Source organism: Squalius cephalus, assembly GCF_949319135.1.
Source record: "Squalius cephalus genome assembly, chromosome: 10".
NCBI classification, from domain to species: domain Eukaryota; kingdom Metazoa; phylum Chordata; class Actinopteri; order Cypriniformes; family Leuciscidae; genus Squalius; species Squalius cephalus.
Window position 1 is genome coordinate 41,119,250 of NC_137131.1, and position 21,962 is coordinate 41,141,211.

General features: G+C 36.7%; 1 protein-coding gene across 1 annotated transcript in view; it reads right to left on the reverse strand.

Moving 5' to 3' along the window:
- col28a2b (collagen, type XXVIII, alpha 2b) overlaps positions 1-4,518 on the reverse strand; it is a 28,781-nt gene extending 24,263 nt beyond the window's left edge. The window contains exons 1-3 of the mRNA XM_079883819.1: positions 4,470-4,518; positions 2,354-2,532; positions 1,912-2,085 (exon numbers count right to left, since the gene is read on the reverse strand). Of these exons, the coding sequence (XP_079739945.1) occupies positions 1,912-2,085; position 2,354 (175 nt within the window). The 5' untranslated portion in view covers positions 2,355-2,532; positions 4,470-4,518. The remainder of the gene's footprint in view (positions 1-1,911; positions 2,086-2,353; positions 2,533-4,469) is intronic.
- Between the last annotated feature and the right edge of the window lie 17,444 nt (positions 4,519-21,962).

Here is a 21,962-nt window from a genome sequence, read left to right on the forward strand (position 1 = left end):
TGAAGTAAATACTACTGAAAAAAAACAATGTAATTTACATGAAAAAGTTAGTTCAGGCAAGTATTAAAAAAACTAAGTAAATTCCATATCAGTACTTAATTCAAGCGAGTAGAAATGAAAGCGTAAATATCAACTCAATAAAATTAAGTAAAAATTACTCAACTTTTCTGATACTGGGGTTCCCATCATGCACTGGACCTTGAATAATTAATGAGGTTCATTTTTCACTGTTTTCCAGCTGTATTTACACTGTTTTATCATTGCTTTTGTTGTCAGGATTAGTAACTTGCCATTTTGTGACATTTCGAGTAAATTTTCTGCTCAAAATGACACGATCCATCAAATGTTACCGTCATTGTGTATTGTCTACCAAGTATTGAGGTCTTTGCATTCACATGAAGCTTAACATCTGACATGATGTAGTATAAATTACTTAGATAATCTATGTAAAGCACATACTATAAATGACTGGTATAATTCAATATTATTGTTTGAGTGAAATGTAATGCAAAGTAAATTTCAACTAAATCGATATTAATCAACCTTTCACTAGCCAAGTTAAAATTACTTATTTTCTGTGTTACTTTCACTTAACTAGGTTAAGTAAAGTTTACTTAATTCCATATTCCAAGTAAATTTAACTTAAAGATTTCTAATTAAAGCTACTGATAAATATGTTTAGGTTTTACTTGGCAAACTTTGTAAATTTACTAGCATTTTCTGAGTGAAAAAACTTGTACTAGGATTGTTATCGCTAACCAAAAACTAAAATTACTAATAAACATTCATTGAAATAGAAAAACAAAACTTAATCTTATTTTATTTCAGCTAGTGGCCAAGGCAACATTGCATTTGCGTTCAGTTGAAGTACTAAAACAACTAAAGCTAAATAAAATAGAACTAAAACTATATAGACATTTTTTTAAGTAATAAAAATGACAAACACATCAAAATTACTAAAACTTTAAAATGAAAATGAAAACAATAATATATAAACATTAAATCTTAATCAAAATTGAACAATATAATTTCACTGACACTAAAATAACACTGGTTTGGGATGCCATATTTAGTTAAAAAACTTTAGCAAACACAATTTTTTGGGGATGAACTATTTTTTTAAACGAGACTTGGAATTACAAAGTGACAAAAATGCTGAATTGTGACGACATACAGTATAATGTGTTCTGCCACTAAAGGACAGCCAGTGACTCCTATTTTATTTTTTTATTTTTTTATTTTTTTGACTCCTTGGTTTTACATAAATACCATAAAGTGTCTGCCAAAAACAAATGTAAAGGTAAAATTAAATGTGATCCATCTGAAATTGCCCTAGTCTACAGTAAATCACATTTATGAAGAAGAAGAAACATGTCAGAGAGGAAATTTGCCCCAGGACAGTGAGCAGCATTTAGATCAAATTCAGAAGCCCTGGAGAGGAGAGCGAAGTATTTAAATCAGTTTCATATGTTCAAAAAAATCATACTCAATCAACATACTTCACATATCTCTCTGAAAGTTGAGGACCATAGCCTGCATGACAGATGCATGAATTAAATCGGTCTCGATTATCTCATACCAAAAACATACTTGTGTGAAACGATTAATCGCGATTAATCGCATCCAAAATAAAAGTTTGTGTTTACATAATATATGTGTGTGTACTGTGCACAATTATTTTGTAAATATAAATATATGCATATATTTAAGAAATAGCTGCTATATATATATATATATAACATTTGTATTATAAATAAATATAAATATTTTATATATAAATACAAAAAAATTCTTAAATATATACATGCATGTGTGTGTATTTATTTTAACATGCGATTAATCACGATTAATCGTTTCACAGCCTTGCAAGCCACCTGCTGTTTGCTGTGTTGAAAGGCAAATAATATTTACCGTTGTTTTTTGGGATGACATTTGAGGTGATTGGTTTATTTTTGTTTCTTCCATTTCTCTTGTCTTCTACATCATCAGCATCATCATCATCATCATCAAGATCCTCCAGCTGAGCCAAAACAAGCTGAACTCCCAACAGCAAAACCAGCCAACTCACACACAGCCGTATCATCACTGCAGTACGAGAGAGAGACAATATTAAGGATGGAGAACCTTACTTTCAAATGCACCACATGCGTTGCCACATTCAAAGTTTGCAATCAGTAGCTGTTTATTTGCTTTTCTCTCTAAATACTCTAAATAATATTAACATCATATTGCCACATTACCTCGAAAAAGTGGAATAGCAAATAAGTTATTCTCATGATTTTAACCCATTTTACTGAACTCTCCAAACAGAACAGAATCATAAACAGCAAATGTAAGCAAAATATGCACTTACTGTGTAAAGCAGCTCTGATTTCAGTACAGTACCGGCTTGAGTACAACCTGAACGATGAAGATCAGAAGCTCATGACAGACTTCATAGCCTCTTCTTTTTATGAGATTCACAAGCAATAAAAAGATGCCATATGAAATGACTGAGAATCCTTGGATGTGTGTGAAGAGCGCATGGGTTTGCTGTGGAAGAGAAGAAACGTAAAAATGTGCATCAGCTCCATTCATGTAAAGCATCTGCTGCCATCCAGAGGAACACTAATATGCAGAGCTCCTCCCATAAACCCACCCATTTTTACATATAAAGCTATATATTATAATATATAAAATGCATGACTGTGCATAACTGTAAAAAATACTTTTTTTTCAAAGCAAGCGGAGTTTAAAATAATTTTCATTTAGGATTATTTTGTAATTATTCATGAACATTAAAACATGCATTAACTACTGATCTACTACTAATTAAATCAGCTATGTGTGAGGATCATTTCTTTAAAATGTACAGTCGAATGCACAGCTCTTAATGATTTTGTATGTAATAACTTTAAATCAAAAAATAAAATACCGTACACGTCAACAGTCTTATAAATGCTTAAAGGATTCATGGAAAATCTCCAGCAGGGATTGTTAACGTCCTGACCTGTTGTGATATACAGCTACACGCATGCTGTGTGGAAACACCACTGTACAGCACTGAACATCAAAGCATGTGGTGTTCAAAGCATGCCAGGCAGTAATAAAACAAAAAAAACTTTGAATCTGAGGGGAAACATAAATTCTGTTTTATGCCAATGATGACGGCAGGGCGTAAAGTCAACAGAGCTAGAATGAATCAAGATGACACCAGTCTTTAGAGATGTTAATTGTGTGCCATGGAGCTGCAGAAATGTGTAAACTAACAATACATGGTGTAGAATATCTGTACATTCTTCTCCTCATATATCTCAAAAACGTACATAGCATACCATATTTTATTGTCCTGATTCAAAAGAGAAGCAACATGCACCGTATGATCACTCTAAATGTCTGAACTTTGATCCATTTCTGAAAGCTGTTTTAGCTTTTGCAGCCTCCAGCAGTACGAGTTGTAATCCAATTATGACTAGTAAAAACTGCAATTATAGATATCTATTTAACCCCCCCACACACACACACACACACACACACACAAATCATAAAAAATAGTCACACTTCTGTTCCTCATTGTCAAAATTGACCGCATTGGAAATGAATGGGAGACGAATTTCATCTACTGGAAATGTCTGTTACTGCGGCCAAACAAAATCTTACTGAAAGCTCATTTTCTGATATTTCAACCTCAAATTGGGAACACAGCTTGTTTAGATTTATGACTTTGATTTTCTCACCGTTTTAGAGTGCTTTGGAAAAAATATATTTAATATAAAAATTTAAAAATCTAATTTTGGGCATTTTTCATAACAATAAATGTAACATTTTATAACTTTTTTCGCTTCAGTAATAATCTGCCAAGTGTTGTCTTTAAAATGAGACCAAACTTACGTCTGTGCTGCAAATTATTCAAGATTTATGGCAGTTTAAGCTGGAAATTTCATTTTCAGGACTATGCTCAAAAAGTGAATAAATGGATTATAACTACTGCATAAATATAATTTAGTAACATAAAATCCCCTAAAAATACAAAATATTACATAAAAAACATTATCGAACTAAAATATAGTATAATCATTTAATTGGAATCAAAGAATATTAGTCATTTTTGACCAATACGCAAACAGTACCAGAGTGTTAACTTTAGTAATTCAGTATTAGTTTTTTTTTCTACAATTCAATTTTGGCCCAAAAGAAGCCCAAATAAGCCTATCTAAATTTGTACTATTACCAGGTCTCCATTGACTCCCAATGTTTTTTTATTTTATTTAAGATGTTAATTCAAGTACTTAATTTTAGTCTTTTTCCCCTTAATTTGAATGATTACTATAGAAATCAATCTTGACTAGAAAAAAATACAATTATAATTAATGAAAATCATGACTAGTAAATTGCAGATATAACTAATTGTTATTCTCACCTGTTAAAATGACATTAAAACTGAAAGCTAAATCTCACCCAGCATGAAATACATCATACATCATGTTCACCTGCACTTCATCTGTGTTTCGTTTGATTCCCAGAAAGCTGAATCTCTCACATCCATCATCATCCTCACTCGGATCTCTGGACATCTTTACGGCCTGTAACACACAGTGAAGAAACACATGAATAAAGTCAGTCAGGTTCATCTCATATATCAGCATTTATAGGGGTTTGTTTAAATTATGCAGGATTTATTAAAGCTCTATAAAGGTAACACATGACACTTTGAAGTTCTGATATGATCATAATTACTATTAATTAACTTTAATATTAATAAATAATCTAGTGTTTAGATTCTAATAATCTTGAATCTATGTTGTATATAGTAGCCTAATTTGAAAAGTAATTTTTCCTTTAAAATGGAAAAATGTCGAATTCTCTGCCGCTCAGAAAATAAGTTGACTGACGACTTGTTTGATTCAGAAACTTACATTAGCTGTAGCCTGGAGAACAAGTAAATGAGACATCTCAATAAACCAGATGCCATTTATGAGACATGTCTAAAAATCCAGTCCATGCCATGTGTGTGATCCACAGGTGATCGTTCTCCTGCCTTCAGCAACTTTACCGTTTCAAACCTATTATAAAACTAGAGGAGCAAGTCATCATGATTATGTGAAAAGTCAGCCCGTTCTCATCCCAAGGCGTCATATACTGACGCTTTTGACATTTCGTCTACATCGAACGCACATGGCACCCTTTAGCGTCAATATGAGACGCAGATAATATGGGCCAGAAGGCGCCACCTAGCGGTCTAACCCTAACCCTACCCCAGACCTAAGCCTACCCATAATCTGCGTCTCATATTGACGCTAAAGGGTGCCATGTGCGTCGGATGTAGACGAAATGTCAAAAGCATGACGCCCTAGGATGAGAATGCGTTGGAAAAGTAGACCATATAAACCTCATGTTTATTCAGTTGTGTCGTTTTCATGGGCTTTTAGTTTGTTTTCCTTCATCACATGTGTTCCTTTGTTTGAATTTCCCGCCACTCATCAGTTTCCATGGATACAAATCTTAACCACAGCTGTTCGTAATTCAGTTCATCACCATATGTATTTAAAGGGATAGTTCACTTTGAAATTAAATTTTGGTATGTTTTAGCTTACCTGAAGGGCATCCAAGATGTAGGTTTCTTTTTTTCTGCAGTAGTTTCAATTTTGATATTTTTAGGTCAAACCGTTCTTGTCTGACAGTCATATCATGCAGGTCTATGGTCACTGTCTCAAAGAGCATGCACAGAGTCCAAATTAAAACAATTCCCCATCGTCCAAATTAAACAATTCCCCATCGTAAGTACACATTGATGGCCTAAGACACGAAACGAGCGGTTTGTGTGAGAAAACGAACAGTATTTATATCGTTTTTACCTCTTATAACACAACCACGTCCAAGTGATCTGAGGGCGCGGGCGCTTCTTGCTGTGTGACGTGTGCGCAGACTGGTGCATAGATATATATACACTAGATGTCGCCTTAAAGACATTCGTTCCAATGAACTGCCGTAGCCAAGGCGACCTCTAGTGTATATATCTATGCACCAGTCTGCGCACACGACACACCAGGATGCACTCGCGCCCTCAGATCACTTGGACGTGGCTGTGTTATAAGAGCTAAAAACGATATAAATACTGTTTGTTTTCTCACACAAACCGCTCGTTTTCGTGTCTTAGGCCATCAATGTGTACTTACGATGGGGAATTGTTTAATTTGGACGATGGTGAATTGTTTTATTTTGGACTCTGTGCATGCTCTTTGAGACAGTGTCCATAGACCTGCATTATATGACTGTCAGACAAGAACAGTTTGACCTAAAAATATCAAAATTGAAACTACTGCGGAACAAAAGACACCTACATCTTGGATGCCCTTCAGGTAAGCTAAAACATACCAAAATTTAATTTCAAAGTGAACTACCGTATCCCTTTAAGTTACTCACCTTGACTCTGTGTTTGTTGGTCCATGTTCGTGTCTATGCACACCTTCTGTATTTACATTATTATTAAAGACTTTTCATATTGAAACAAGTGAAATCTTCTTCATCTTGTAACAGTAGACCAGGCCTAAGTGTACCAAATTATGTCTGCATAGTTTCAAACTAATGACAAACAAATGGGAGCAACTTCTTGTGTCAGACATGGGATGGCACAGGTGAAAGTCTGAAGATTGGAGCAGAGGGCAACATAAACAATGTTTAAAAGATGCTTATTTTTTCAGACATCTGACAATTTATGTGATATGACATTGACTATAGTCAACTTTTAATACAGAAAATAAATGTAAAACAGTTTAGTTTGTCTCCTAACAATGGACATGCATGCATAACATGAGTTTTCCATTTTTGTCTTTTTCCACCCTGAAAGTTGAGAACATTTTCACCATGTTAATAAATAAACATTTTCTTTTTTTTTATAAAATGGAAAACGTCACCTAAATAATTGTATTTTTATAAAATACATTTTGATTGGAAATACCATATTTACCTCGATTGTTCCTTGTTTTCCTCACTTATCCCTGTTTTAACCTTCGTAAACAAAAAAAATAAAACTATTTGACACAATAAATTGAAATTTAGATGTATTTCACTCTGATGACCAGTTTTAAAAATGCGATAGCCTACGTATTTTTATCGTTGATTTTCATATTTTAAGGTTAAATGTCTGCATGTGAGAAAGTGTAAAACAAAATGCATTTCCAGTGCACTTTATATACTTATTTTTAATAAAATTCAACCCTGGCTCTGGTCAAAGATGATAAAACACCCACTTGACTTGACCGTGTTCATTTCATACTTCATCGCTTCAGTGTTGGTTTGGTTGGTTAGGTTTCGCTGCAAGGAACTGAACCATTAGAGCTGGGTGATGAAGGCCTACCGAACATTTTATGTGAATCAATTCAAACTGTTTCAATGAATCGAATTGAACAACTGAGTCAGCGGTTCATTTAGACGCGTCATCACTAATTTTTATATTTAAATGTTTTAATAAAAATATGTAAATATTTTCAATTTAGACAATGTTTTGGTTTTAAAGACTTTTCCATTGCCAGCCATATGCAAGAATCACCTATTCCTTCCAGCTCACCTGGACTTAGTCTTCAGTCAGCGGCAACAGTCGGGTCTTGACAAATTTAGTGATATTTTTATTGACGACGTTTTTGCCCCGCTCTCCTCTAAATAGAGCCTGCCAAGATCACACCTGTTTATATATTTTCAAATTCGTCATTTAATCCAAAATCATTGTCCCACATATCCCTCCATTCCTCTCATTACAGGATTGGATGCAATTTTAAACATTCCATTACATTTGAAGGGAGTCATTTCTGATGTATATAACACCTTAATGTCAATAAAAAATGTGAATCTAGACAAAATCCATGCAGAATGGACAAAGGATCTGGCAGTTGATATATCAGAGGAAACCTGGAATAATGCAATATTAGAGTGAATGGCACAACCTCCTGTCAGGGGCGTAGATTTGGTTTGAACTTTGGGGGGGTTGAAGTTTGGGTCTGCATATTTTTCATGTGATTATGGTATAAATATTGGGGGGGTTGTAATGCATAGATTTAAATATTGGGGGGGGGGGGGGTATCTCCCCCAACCCCCCCCCCCCCCACACACACACACAAATTACGCCCCTGCCTCCTGTACTCGTTTAGGTTTCATTCAGTTCAAGATCCTCCACAGACTTTATTACAGAAAGGTTAGGCTGTCCAAGATATATGCAAATATAGTCGATACATATGCTAAAGCAGACTTGGCTCATATGTTTTGGGCTTGTCTCAGGCTGTCTGATTACTGGAAAACTATTTAAAATTTTGTCTGAGGCATATATCACATTATCAGGCCTAGTTTTGAAATGGCTGTTTTTGGAGTAGCCTCCCCGAGCAAGGTGTGGTCATGTCCAAAAACTGTCAAGACGTATGCGCTTTCGCATGTCTTTTGGCTCGGAGAAGAATATTACTTGATTGGAAAGCAAGTAAACCACCTTTAGTTTCACTCTGGCTTAGTGGTGTGATGCTGTTTTTAAAATTGGAGAAAATTAAATATTCTCTTAGAGGATCCACCAAACGTTTTTATTCAATATGGACATTTTATTCAATGATCTCATATTTTGAAAAGGGAGTAACTCTTCCCCCAAACTAAAATTAATAGTGAAATGAAAAGGCCTGTGCATAATGTAGCCTAACGGATAACGCAATCAGACACAGTGGGCTAATAATGATGTCAATTATTTCCTCACTGTTTGTATTATCAGGACTTTGAGATTTTCTTTTTCCATTATGGAATTTGTTTTCATTTGTTTATTAATTGTTGGTATATTTATTTATTTTTATTTTTTGTGTTGGGGGTGGGTTGTGGGAAAGTGAAAAAAAAAAGTAAAACCAAAAGGAGCATTGTTAACTCTTTTGTATGTAAAACTTCACATTCTTCTTCCTTCAATAAAATATTAATGAAAAAATATATGCATGTATGTATTTAAAAATATATATGTGGATAAATATTGATGTGTATATACTAAAAATGTTTAGCCTTATATAAATGATAACGATTCAATGTTCTTTCTTGTTTATTAAAAAAAAAATAGCATGGAAAACATTCCTCGGCTATTATTCGATGTTTTGCTTCATAAACATTGTGAACCAACATTGTGAAATTATGAAACGGTGGTTCCTCTGGGAAAAATAAACTCTTCCAGGCGATTTCAGAGCAAAAACATTAATATCGAGGTAAACTGAATATCATATAAGAAGGCTGAATGATCCTGTGTGATTGTATGCTTATGTACCAGCAGAGGGTAGCAGAACCACGTGTTACATTTACTTTTTACACACACTTTCTCACACACATATATATGATTCTTTACAATTACAAAAAAAGATGTTCAAAACAAAGTTTCACAATAATAATACCTCAATGATATTGAGATATTTGAGCTATTGCAAAATCTCAAGGCTATGAACTGCACTGTTAGCCCGGATTTAATATCTAATAAAGAATTTAATTACAATTTAATTAAAATATTTATTTTTGATTGCATTACTTACAAAATATAAGTATATTCTACTATTTTGAGGACATAATTTGAATGTGTGAATAAATGTAAGTTAGATGTACTCAAATTATGAAGTTTTTCTCCTGACCATGCCTTCGTTTGATGTTGTGACGAGTCAGGTAACGCCATTTTGTCGTGGTGTGTGTGAATTCACGGAGCTGTTGATAAGAAGTTGGACCATTTGTTTTAGCAAGTTCTATGGACATTTTTCCCGACATTTACCTTTTTATTGTTTGTTTGTTTTCCTCGAGAGTCCGTTTGTGAGCAGTGAAAATCAGTGTGTTTGTTTTTTAAGCTAGCTAGATCTCTCACTTGCGTCCAGCGGACATCACGCAAGTTCGACGTACTTTTTTTCTTCTTCTTCCTATTGTTTCTTTTTCACTCGAGGAGCTGTTGTTGAGACTGAAAGTGTAACTGTTTGAACCTCCGGCCAGAGGTCATTTTAAGTTAAATGAACTTGAACTGTTAAGTTACCATTACTTAATTTTTTTTAGGGCAACCAGTTTACTCAAATTTAAGTAGATTCAACTTGTCCGGGATAACAGTGTGATGCATTTGTTTCCAAAATCCCAAATTCCCAGCATCATCTACCTGACCTATTTGCATTTAGACACATCTTTCCAAACCAACGCCTGAACACTATGTGAAACAAGAAAAAAATGGAAAAAGTTGGAAATACCATCTTTATGATTGGAAATCACTTTCTATCACAATGTTTTTAATGAGCACACAAATGAATCCATACAGAGACCTAGAGTATCTGACACGCCTATTGAAATAACAAATGACGCCTTTTTCTTCTCCTGACAATGTTAATCTCATTCCTGAAAAGGGCTATATTAAAGACTAGGGGAGGAACTGCCGGTTTTTGATGAATTTATTAAAAGACCAACAACAAAACAGACATCATTCATATTCTACCAGCCGATTGGTGGATTCATTTCCCCCCTGACTCCCTCCCTCTCCTTATTTTAAGTAGCGAATTAATAATATTGTAGACACAAGATGACAACAGGCACTGATCAAGATGTTTTGTGGATGTATACAGCCAGAAATGCTCATTTCTCACTGTCTGTTGCCTCGTCTCGATCTCCTCGAGGGTCTCAGGGGTGATGCAAGAGGGGCCACAGGCTCTCTAGCTGATGTATTAGTTGGCATATGCAAGCTATGAATTATCAAGGAAAAAGAGTCAATTATCCAGTCCTGAAAGAGAACCGAGCCGCTGTGGCCTTAGGGCCTTCTGCATTTATACAATCATTTCATGGAGAACAATGCTGAGGAGCCAAGGGACTCCAGACGGGTGGAGACGAGAGAGTGTCCGGACATATATACAAACACACACACACACACACACACACACACACACACACACACACACACACACACACACACACACACACACACACACACACACACACGTACGTTGTGTTTTCATGTTTTATGGGGACTTTCCATAGACATAATGATTTTTATACTGTACAAACTGTATATGCTGTCCCCTTACACTAACCCGACCCCTAAACTTACCCATCACACAAAACTTTCAGCATTTTTACATTTTCAAAAAATGTAATTTATAAGATTTATAAGCTGTATTCCTCATGGGGACCAAAAAATGTCCATAAACATAAACAGGACCCCCCCCCCCCCACACACACACACACACACACACACACACACACACCTCATCTTCACCACCCAGAAGGCAGAAAGCATATTTTGAACTCCTCGATAATAATCCATATTTATAAACAGTGATTCCTCATAGAGATTTAAAGAAAGCTTCGCGTCCCACTTCTTTCTTCTCTTTTTCCCATTAAAAATCGAAATGGTTTCTGATTAACAGTGGCCCGTCTTGTGTTGAGGATGATGGCAGCATATGGGACAGACCATTACGGTCTCATAACCGAGACACGTTTCATTCCTTTTTGGTTTGATTTTTCCAGTCAAGCTGCTTGACTTTGAGCTAATGTAGATGCATAATGTGTTTTGTAAATAGAAATAAAATTCATTTCCCTCGTGATTAGCCTGTGAGAGGACAAAAATTGAGAGAGGTTTAAGGTGACTGTAATTTCACAATATTATTGTTTTTATTGCAGCCCTTGTGAGCACAAGTGACCTCTTTCAAAAACATAAAATCTTAGATTTTTTTAAAAGTACCTTGCTATATAAAAATTATTTGCTTTGCAAAATTATTGCCCTTATATATCTACACTATATCACTATATCTCCCCCAGGGGCCATCTCCCACATGCTGAGGAGCGTTTACCCAAAGTGTGAACTACAAGACCCCTGTGGAGGCCTATTTACAAGCGTTTTAAACTTAACAACCTTCTTTTGACAAATTGTGTTGCTCCATCAATATTCAGTATACATAAATGCATTTTGATTGTCATTAAGAAACAAAAAAGCATATGTTCTGTGTGTGAGTAGGAACTTTATCCCTGCAACTTACAGCAAAAAGAGCGTGCAAGAGACCACACACACACAGTGGTTAAACAGTTAGCGGTGCGAATCATTACAAAAGTGCATTATTATTGAAAGTGCTTTATTACTGCGGTGTTGTCATGCGGATTTATATCCTTTGTCGGAAGGTAAAAATGCTTGTCTCACAAGTCTCTGTTTTATTTCTCGGTTTCATTCAGTGCATGCTTTCTTACTTATCCAAACAGCCGGTTGGTTTTGATTCTTCTAATCTGTCTCTGCCTCTCTCGGTACAGTAAGCATTTGAGAAAGCACTTATTGAGAGGGAAGGAGAAAGGCTTGAACCTCTCCTGAAGAGGTGAGCTCCATCTCCACTCGGGGCTTAAGTGACAGGTAAATTGCAAGTTAAGTGGGGAACACAGCCTTTTAACAAGAGGCTTCGAGCCGCTGCAAATCCTCCTTAGTCTCTAATCTGAATACAAAAGCTTGAGGCGGGGTGGATTAAATTTGACCCCTGAATGAGGTGTTTGTTCCAGCCGAGGAGCCACTTTAGCCGAGAGGAGCGAGCCAGGTTTACGTTTCCTTTTGTGCGACGCGGCCGCGTTTAAAAACAACAGGGCCACAATGAATTCTCTTCAGAGGCTCATTTTCCTCGGGACAAAGGAAAGAGTAGAGCCACCGGCTTCCCCCGCAGGCTCGCCTATTTAAACGACTCTAAAAGACTGTTTATTTAATTGGGGATGAAATGCCATAACGGGCTCTGCTATCGGTGGCGCAGGAAAACAAATCCAGCTTTCTTTGGCGACAGGCTGAAAGGGGAGAAGGGCTTCGGCGAGAGCAAGAAGGGGAAAAGCGCTTTTGGGTTGTCAACTTTTTAGAGGCTTAGAGTCAAACCTATCCGGGCTCAGGGAAGAGAAGTCGGGTGTTAGGGAGGCAAAATGACTCGTGATAGAAGGTGTTTGCGGCTCAAGTCGAGGGGAATCGTCTTCGCTCGCAGGATGAGGGTTGGACTAATTGATTCTCTGAAGTTTCCTGTCGTAGATTATGATTACAGGTACGACTGGATCCTTGAAAACACGCGTGCTCACACACACACACCGTCAGGAAAGCGGTCTTACGGAATCAAAGGAAGATGAGAGCTGCCAAACATAGCGTGAAAATACTGGGATAAGAGGATGTGAGAGAGTGTGTGTGTGTGTGTGAGAGCGAATGAGAGGTGCTGTACTTGTCAAGCAGGTGCATTCAGGGGTCATATGAAACCTTTTTTAATATTATTTAGCTTTTTCTTAAGGTCCACACTAACAACATTAGGAACGTTTTTTTGCACCTAAAACAGTTTCAAAGTAGTTTTTCATTACCATTTTTCAGCCTTCTCTCTGACCCTTAAACATGCCCTATTTTTGCTGCTATACAAAGCCTATGTATATATATATAAAAATACTGTGTATACATATATATATATATATTGTGTATACATATATATATATATATTGTGTATATATATATATATATATATATATATATATAGGCTGCATTCATGAGATCAAAAATACAAAAATAAAGTAAAACAGTAATATTGTGAAATATTATTACAATTTAAAGTAACTGTTTTACATGTTAATATATTAAAATGTAATTTATTCCTGCGAATCATTACTCCAGTCTTCAGTGTCACATGATCCAATAATCATTTATTATTATCTCAGGATTCTTTGATTGATTAGAAATTGATTTGAATTAGAAAACTTTTGTAACATTATAAATGTCTTAACAGTCACTTTTTATCAATTTAGATAATCTTTTCTGAGCAAAAGTATCTATCTATCTATCTATCTATCTATCTATCTATCTATCTATCTATCTATCTATCTATCTATCTATCTAAACATTTGCAACTCAAGTTTCAGTAAAAGGGGTCCTGTCTGTAAATTACTGTCCAGACTGTAAAATTTCATGCTACTTTGTGCAAAAACCAAGTAAAATGTGAGGGCAGAAGCAGAGGTGAAACAGGCCAGGCTTTACACGACCAACCAGCGTTAAGGTGTATATCCCGCTGTAAGCTGTCATATAAGAGAGTAAAATGGCTTGCTTATTGACCAAGACTTGTGCAGGCCCTGCGAGAGCCGTAACTCAAGCTCCCAGAATTCCCCTGCAGCCTCTGATCCTGTACAGTAATAATTGTACTCATGTCACGCTGGTAATTATCATTGATCTACAGAGAGCGGGTCAGACGCACTTGGAAGTGATTCATGCCTGACATGGGACGGTCTCCCTCTTTCTCAGTCGGTAACAACAGAGATGAAGCACCGTTAGGGGACGTCTCTCCACCTGCACGTCCAGCATGAGACCGCATAATAAAGCATAGCTCCTGTTTCTCAAGCTGAGAGGTTTATTTCGGCCCCAGACACTGACATTCTCTCCTCGAGGCCACACACTATCATTATCAAAATCATTACAGGAAACTATAAGACCATAAAATCCCAACTTTTCTAATCACAGACATCATTGAGATGAAAAGTGTTCATTTTGAGCTGGTGGTTATAGTGCTCTGAAGAATAAAGCACAAAAGCACTTGCTAGCCATAACTTCACATCGCAAGATTTATGAACAAAGTTGGTGAAACACATTAAGAGTAGCGTTTCAGTCAATGTAAAATAATATGCTTGTTATTCTAAGCAAAATATTTAATTTGGTTGATGCAGAAATATAGCAGGACTGGGTATATTTTCTGATTAATCACAATTTTCATTTGAAGTTTTAAAGTGCATTATCTCATCCTGAAGATGTCCCAAATCTGGCATAAGCGACAGTCGCTCAGCCACACAGTTTGGACATGAAAATAAAGTGAAGTCAGAGCTTGTTAAATGCATGATATACCTTGATCAAACAATTACGTAAACACTGAAACGTTGCTGCTGAAACACTGAAATAAGAGCTTGTGAACTGGCGTTGAATAGATTTGGAGAAATTAGTGCACTCATTATTGAAAAGCTAATTTGACTGCTTTTAAAAATGATAACTGCAGTTATTCTAATGTAAAATCATAACAAGTGAGTGTGGGATTGCAGTCAAGCCAACCTGATCTCATGAGAAAACGTAAGATTTCATACGATGAGATTCGTACAGAAACATAAAACTTCAAAGATGGCGGTGACTGGCAATCAGTGTTCAGGGTTAAATGTATAATGTAATATATAAAAATAACTTGTATTTTGCTTTTCGTCGGCTGTTTATAAAGCCAACGTGAGTGTGACCATTTTTCTTCCATAACAGGCAAATTTTGCATAAAAGATGTGTAATCTGCACATTTTATTTTATATGAAAAATGATTGATTTTAAGGGAAAACGGTACATTTTCACTCCATTAAGTGTCCTGAGTTATGAAAGGGCAATCTCTAGAGAGCAATACAATTTTCCTCTGGAATGAATTGAATATGGAAACAGCGCAACGTCTTAATTTCCCTATTTAATGAATCAGATGAATGTGTCTTTGCATTTCAGGCCTCCTTCTGTTGACACGAGGGAAAAAACAATTGTGTATCTCTGTTTGTGTGTGTGTGTGTGTTTGGGAAGGGAGGAGGTGCAAGGTTGAAGGAGGTGAGATTGAGTGAGCGGGCCAGACAATCAGTTTTCTTTTTTGCGGCCATTGGAGCGAGGGGTGTGCATGTCACCATCAGACAGAACCCCATTTCCAGCGATTAAGCCCTCTAAAAATATTCCATTTGTCAGTGTCACGGCCCCGACACACTGCAGCCACTCATCCATGTCTGTTGACTATGTCGCCCTGCAATTTACATCAGCCACTGACAATATTATCTCACTGATAATGTCCTACGGCCTCCTGGCTCCATCAGATGTGTGTTCCAGCGCTCACGGCCCGTTTGCATGCATGGTCTGCTCACAAAGTCTGCTTGTAAGGTTGACTGGTGGTTTGTTGTCAAAATTGGTATGAAAAATAACAAAAATCACTGCCTTTTATTTGATATGATTGTTGTTATCAATAGCCACGTTTCCATTACCTTCAAATTGTGCAAATTGAAATTGCGAATTGAAAATACGCTTAATGGAAACATCGCAAAATTTATCGCCCATTTATCGCAAAAAAGTTTTTACGCTCGCATGAGGTGGGTTTTCAGGCAATTTGAAAAAGAAATATTTTCGCAAAACTGCAATGGAAACAGTTTTTGCGCATTTACAGGTCACCTGACGTAGACGACAGAATATTCTGTATGTTTGGACAGAATACGAGACAGAGTTCTTTATTAAATTCATAAAAGACACAATAATTACAGGAATACTGGATTCTAAACCTCAAAGAAACTCCACAATCAAGACCTCGATGCAGAAATGAGGGAGAAACACCCAGAAACACCTCATATGTGCCGCTCTCAAGTATAATAAGGGTCGTTCCTTATCATTAATGCTTGGAAAACACACACGCGTCTCCTTCGATTAATAATAATGGCCAGTGCAGTGGCTGGGATAAAGTACATAAACCTACCAATGTCCGTTGCCATGGTTTTTGGAATGACTTATCGCGAGAGGAAAAAATGAAAAAATGTTTTAGTCGAAAAACATCGGTTAATGGAAACGCCGTCATTTCGCAATAGTTTTTTGTCGACTTTTAGAAAAAAAACGCAAAAGTTTAGTGCAAATCTGTAATGGAAACGCGCCTAATGTGTTCAACTGATTTCCCTATAGGAATTAAAAGTGTTTACATGAAAATGTCTATTTACACTTGCAATTACTCTCCTCTCTAGTAACTGAATATCCAGGCTATGGCAGGTAACACTTACATGATGCATATATGCATATGACCAAATTCATGTTAATATATTGAAATATTATTGTGCGTAATAAATGGCCATGTTCATCTGATGATTAAAGCTTTATTCTGAAAAAGATGTCTCGGTTATTGGAATTTTTACTGTATATAAGGCAATCAGCATATTCTGAAGGTCATTTCCATTCTCTTTTGGAAATACTAGAAAAGTAGCGAACAAGATTTGCTTAAAAAAGTTGTTTCAACTTAAAAAAGTAAGTTTAGTCAACTCAAATATTCAAGTTGTCACTTAGTACAACTTCACATTTCAAGTTGACTAAACTTAAAATTTTAAGGCAGCACGAACACTTACTTTTTTTAAAAGTTGAAACAATTATTTTTTTTACAGTGATATAAAATGTAAAAAAGGAATTGTTGAGAAAACTCAATGCAACCTAATGCTTTCTGATTTTTTGATTCTCTACTTAACTATTTTAGTAAAACCATGCAGGGTTTTTCCAGGGTTGGAACTACATGGCCCACAAGCTTGCAAGAGACTGAAATATCACTAGAGGACAGGTGAAATATATTTCCATCTTTATCTTCTGAAAATGTTCAGGGGAAAAAAAAAGTGTTTCTGTATTAATAGGAGTCCATTACGATCTCCTGATGGAAAACCCTCGCTGTCCTGCTCTTGTGTTTTCTCTCTCCTGACAGGTAGCAGCGTTCGCCCTGACTTGATGACTAGACTCAATCACCTGTGACAGAGTTGATTTGATGTCACTTGCCAGGTCTCTCCATTTGTTTGAGCACTTAAGAGGTAATTGTGTGACATCCTAGAACCGACGACTTGCTCCAGGAGAGCACGGTGGAGCTGATGAACCACACACGGGGTGGAAGAGTGAAGCTGTTATTAATGACATCTATTTTCTCCAATATCCACTGGGAGAGGCAGAGAAAGACAGCTATACTAGAAGAATTGGCATAGTTCATAACAACTATCAAACATACATATTAAGGTCATATTAAAGATCATGTTATTTACTAAACTTCATGTGGTTCCAAACCCACATGTTGTTCGTTTTTCTGTGGAGCACAAAAAGATGAGTTTTGAAGAATCAAGGGGAGTAATTATAGTTTTTCTCAGTCGCTTTGGTGCATTTCTCACATCACTATTTACATTTGCACAACAGTTAGTTCAACCTCCACAACATTTAGTCATTTGTGCACATCATAGTAGCAGTTTCTCATTCCTTCCAACAAATTGCAAATGCTTTTGGACATGCATCAATTGCTTTCATACAACTCTCTGCTGTTTTATAACATTACAGTGCTATGCATAAGTTTAGACACCCATGCTAAAGTTGACTAAAAAGAGGAATAAAAAATCATCTTTTGGAAATTAAACTTAATGCCTTAATTTAAAAAATTAGGAAAAATCCAACCTTTAAGGACACCAATTTTCTTTGTGAATGAATAATGTATCGTAAATAAATAAATGTTCTTCCTTAAAATACAGGGTGCATAAGTCTGGACACCCCTATGTTAAATTCCCATAGAGGCAGGCAGATTTTTATTTTTAAAGGCCAGTTACTTCATGGATCCAGGATACTATACATCCTGATAAAGTTCCCTTGGCCTTTGGAATTAAAATAGCCCCACATCATCACATAGCCTTCACCATACCTAGAGATTGGCATGGTTTTATTTCAGTTACCCTAATAGCTAGTTTGATTTGCATTGAGAGATGATCTTATGGAAAGTACTCCATGTTTAATTTCCAAAAGATGATTTTTTATTCCTCTTTTTAGTCAACTTTAGCATGGGTGTCTAAACTTATGCATAGCACTGTATCATTTGCTTATGTCATGTCAGTCAAAATTAACTATACTTGTGAATGCTGAATAGTCATTACATATAAAACTAAAAGTCCTCATTTCATTGCTTGAGTCATTACATGCAAAAATGTTGAACTAGTTGTCAAAATCTGTCAAGCAAATTTAAAAAAAAAAATTTAAATCTTTTTTTTTTTTCTGAAAATGTCTCCTAAATTGAACAATTTCTCTCAGGTGAATCTCAGCTTTCACTGATGAGAAGGTGTGTGTGAAGCATTAGTTGCAACCAATGATAAGCCACTTCTCTACAATCACTGTCAGAGCTGAATCCCATAAACCCCCACTTTACAAGAATATATGAACCAAGCAGGACATAGTGTGTACCATTTCTACAATACTGTGACACAGAAATGGAAGGTCAGCCTCGTGGAAGAGGGGTGAGGGTGCGGGTGCGGGTGCGGGTGCGGGTGCGGGTGCGGGGAGGAAGGGGAAGGGGAAGGGGAAGGGGAAGGGGAAGGGGAAGGGGAAGGGGAAGGGGAAGGGGAAGGGGAAGGGGACAAAACAGAGGAAGAGGAAGAAGAGGCCAAGTACATAGGCGGATCCCTGATGAAATCAGGGCTACAATTGTGGATCATGTTGTCAATCACGGCCTCACAATGGCTGAGGCTCGTCGAAGGGTGTAGCCAAATGTTGGGAGAACCTCTGTAAATTCAATTATTCAAACATTTCAGCGACAGAGTGAAGGAGATCCGTCACCAGTATGTACAGGTAAAACATGTATGTGTTCTATGCATATTATAATGTTCAGTGCTGTAAACTATTTACTTTGTGTAGTGTCATGCACTACACTTACATGACAGTTCTGTGTATGTGTATTCACAGTGCATACTGTACAATATGTTACACAGGAAAAGTTGTTATAGTTTTTCTCACTCCCTCTTCTGTAATAAAGCATGTCCTGGAGCTGGAAGCCAGGGAACCGCTGCACACATTCATATACCTTGATGAGGCGGGTTTCAATCTGGCAAAAGGTAGAAGACGTGGAAGGAATCGCATTGGACAGAGAGTAACCATTGATGTCTCAGGCCAACGAGGAGGGAATATGTGTGCAGCCATCTCAGAAAACGGCATCCTCACCCATATCCCCCGTTTTGGTCCATACAACACACAACATCTGCTGACTTTTTTTAGACACTCTTTACAGGGACATAATCCCTGAGAATGAGAGGGGTCTAACTGGAGACCATCTGAGCAAGCATGTTGTTGTTTTGGATAATGTGCGTTTTCACCACTCAGATGTCGTCAGACAGTGGTTTGCAGCACATGGTAGGATGCTGGTGGAATATCTCCCTCCCTACTCAACATTCCTAAATCCAATAGAGGAGTTTTTCTCTTCCTGGAGGTGGAAGGTATATGACCGGCATCCACATACCCAAATGGCCCTGCTAGCGGCCATGGATGCAGCATGTGAAGGCATCACAGCAGAGTCCTGCAGAGGGTGGATTCGCCACTCGAGGAGATGCTTTCCTCGCTGCAAGAGATGATATTCGCTGTGATGTAGATGAAATTATGTGGCCAGACAGAGAGGAACGTCTGGATGTGCATGAATGATTACAGTACTATGTATGTTGTATGTTCAGTACCAATATGTACTGCAATATTGTTTACAGTTGTGCACAGCTCTACCCAAAGGGAGTTTATGTTTGTTGTAAATAAGGGTGTATTTTTTCTTTTGCACAATGCTGTGAACAAATTAGAATTGCAAAGAGCATGCAGTAAAAATGTGAAACGTACATATTCAGTGTCTTGTACTCAGTTACCTCACTAAATACAGTAATGTGTAACTTTACTGTATTCTTCAAATGGCTGTGCAAATAGTATATACTAGTGCTGTCTTGAGCATTTTCAGGTAGTGTCACCAAGACCTGACTTTTTTGCATTGGAAAACATTTACAGAGTAAACTGTCATAATGAAAACACGACAAAGCCATTTGACTATCTTGTTCATAAACAATGGTGTCAGGACTTTTCATCACTTTCATTGACATGAATACTTGCTTTTGAGGAATGAGCTATCCATTTTGAGCAAGTGACACGCTTTTGCGGGTTATCAACTAGGTTTTGCAGTTTGTACTAATTGTTTTGGGAACTGCATTAACTGTTGTGCAAATGTAAATAGTGATGTGAGAAATGCACCAAAGCGACTGAGAAAAACTGTAAAAGGACAATATCTGTAAGAATTTTTCTGTATTAATCGCTTTTTTATTGCCAATCACCTTTCCCGACTTCCTAAGTTGTCTAAAGCCTGCACTGATTTTTATTTTTTGCCAGGAAAATCAAAAGGATGTGCCTTGAGTGCCTCTCTTTCAAAGATACATGAAATAAACATATATAATGTTCAGAGCAGAAAGAGCCATTCTGTAGACTGTGTGATGCAAACTTGCAAAGAAGAGGGATATAATAAACTCACATAGCCATATCTAGTCTCAAATATATTTTAGAATCAAACTAACATAAAAATGTAATCTTAATTAGGCCTACCTCATCTGTCCACATGATGCCGGTGAATTGCAGAGCTGCTGCAAGCGTATCCACAGATGCTTTCTTAACTGATGTTTTCTACCGCTGTCATTTTTGTTGTGTGTTTATTTTTAATATTAAGAGGAAAGAGCGCAGCACATATTTACATATTCATCTAAACGCTCTCAGCATAGCAGTGTCGACGGAGTCGGGATGTAGGCCTACTTTAACAGTAGGCTATATCGCTGCAAAGGTAGGCCTATTTCCAACTTATTTTTACATCTAAACAAAGAACGGGAAAAAACTTCACCGTGAGTTTGTCAACGTTCGGTAGGCTATCAAGTACGTTGCGCGTGCACGAGCAGTAAGTTGCTGGCTGCAGTTCACTTAACGGCCACAGATGTCGCTAAAAACAAAGGTTTCTGATTTCTACATATAGCCCATTTAATGACATAATGTTCATTTTTGATTTTTTCTTTCAGTTTTTTACTTTCCCTAACACATTCTTCCTTCACATGCTCCTTGGTTTCCAGCCATATTATATTCCAGGATGAAGAATGTTCGGATTAAACCTGCTCTTGACCCATCACCTCAATTGTTCAGCCGTTTTTTGCCTCAGGCTAAAGAGAAACAAAACTATTTGAAAAGTCTTTGCAGTAAATCTGATGAGAATGGCCATGCATTGTTAAGATTATTCACAGACACGGTGCATTCACTGTGCTACGCTTTCAAAAACCAGGTTCACATGCAATGAATTAGAATCTCCAATCAGCCTTTTTTGCACAATAAAATGAGTTAATTAGTGACCTGAGTTTAACTGTTGCAATGAAATCAACATATTAGACTCTTTGATTCATTAGGGTTCTATATAGAATCCTTGCGTTCTTCAGATCAAGGTTCC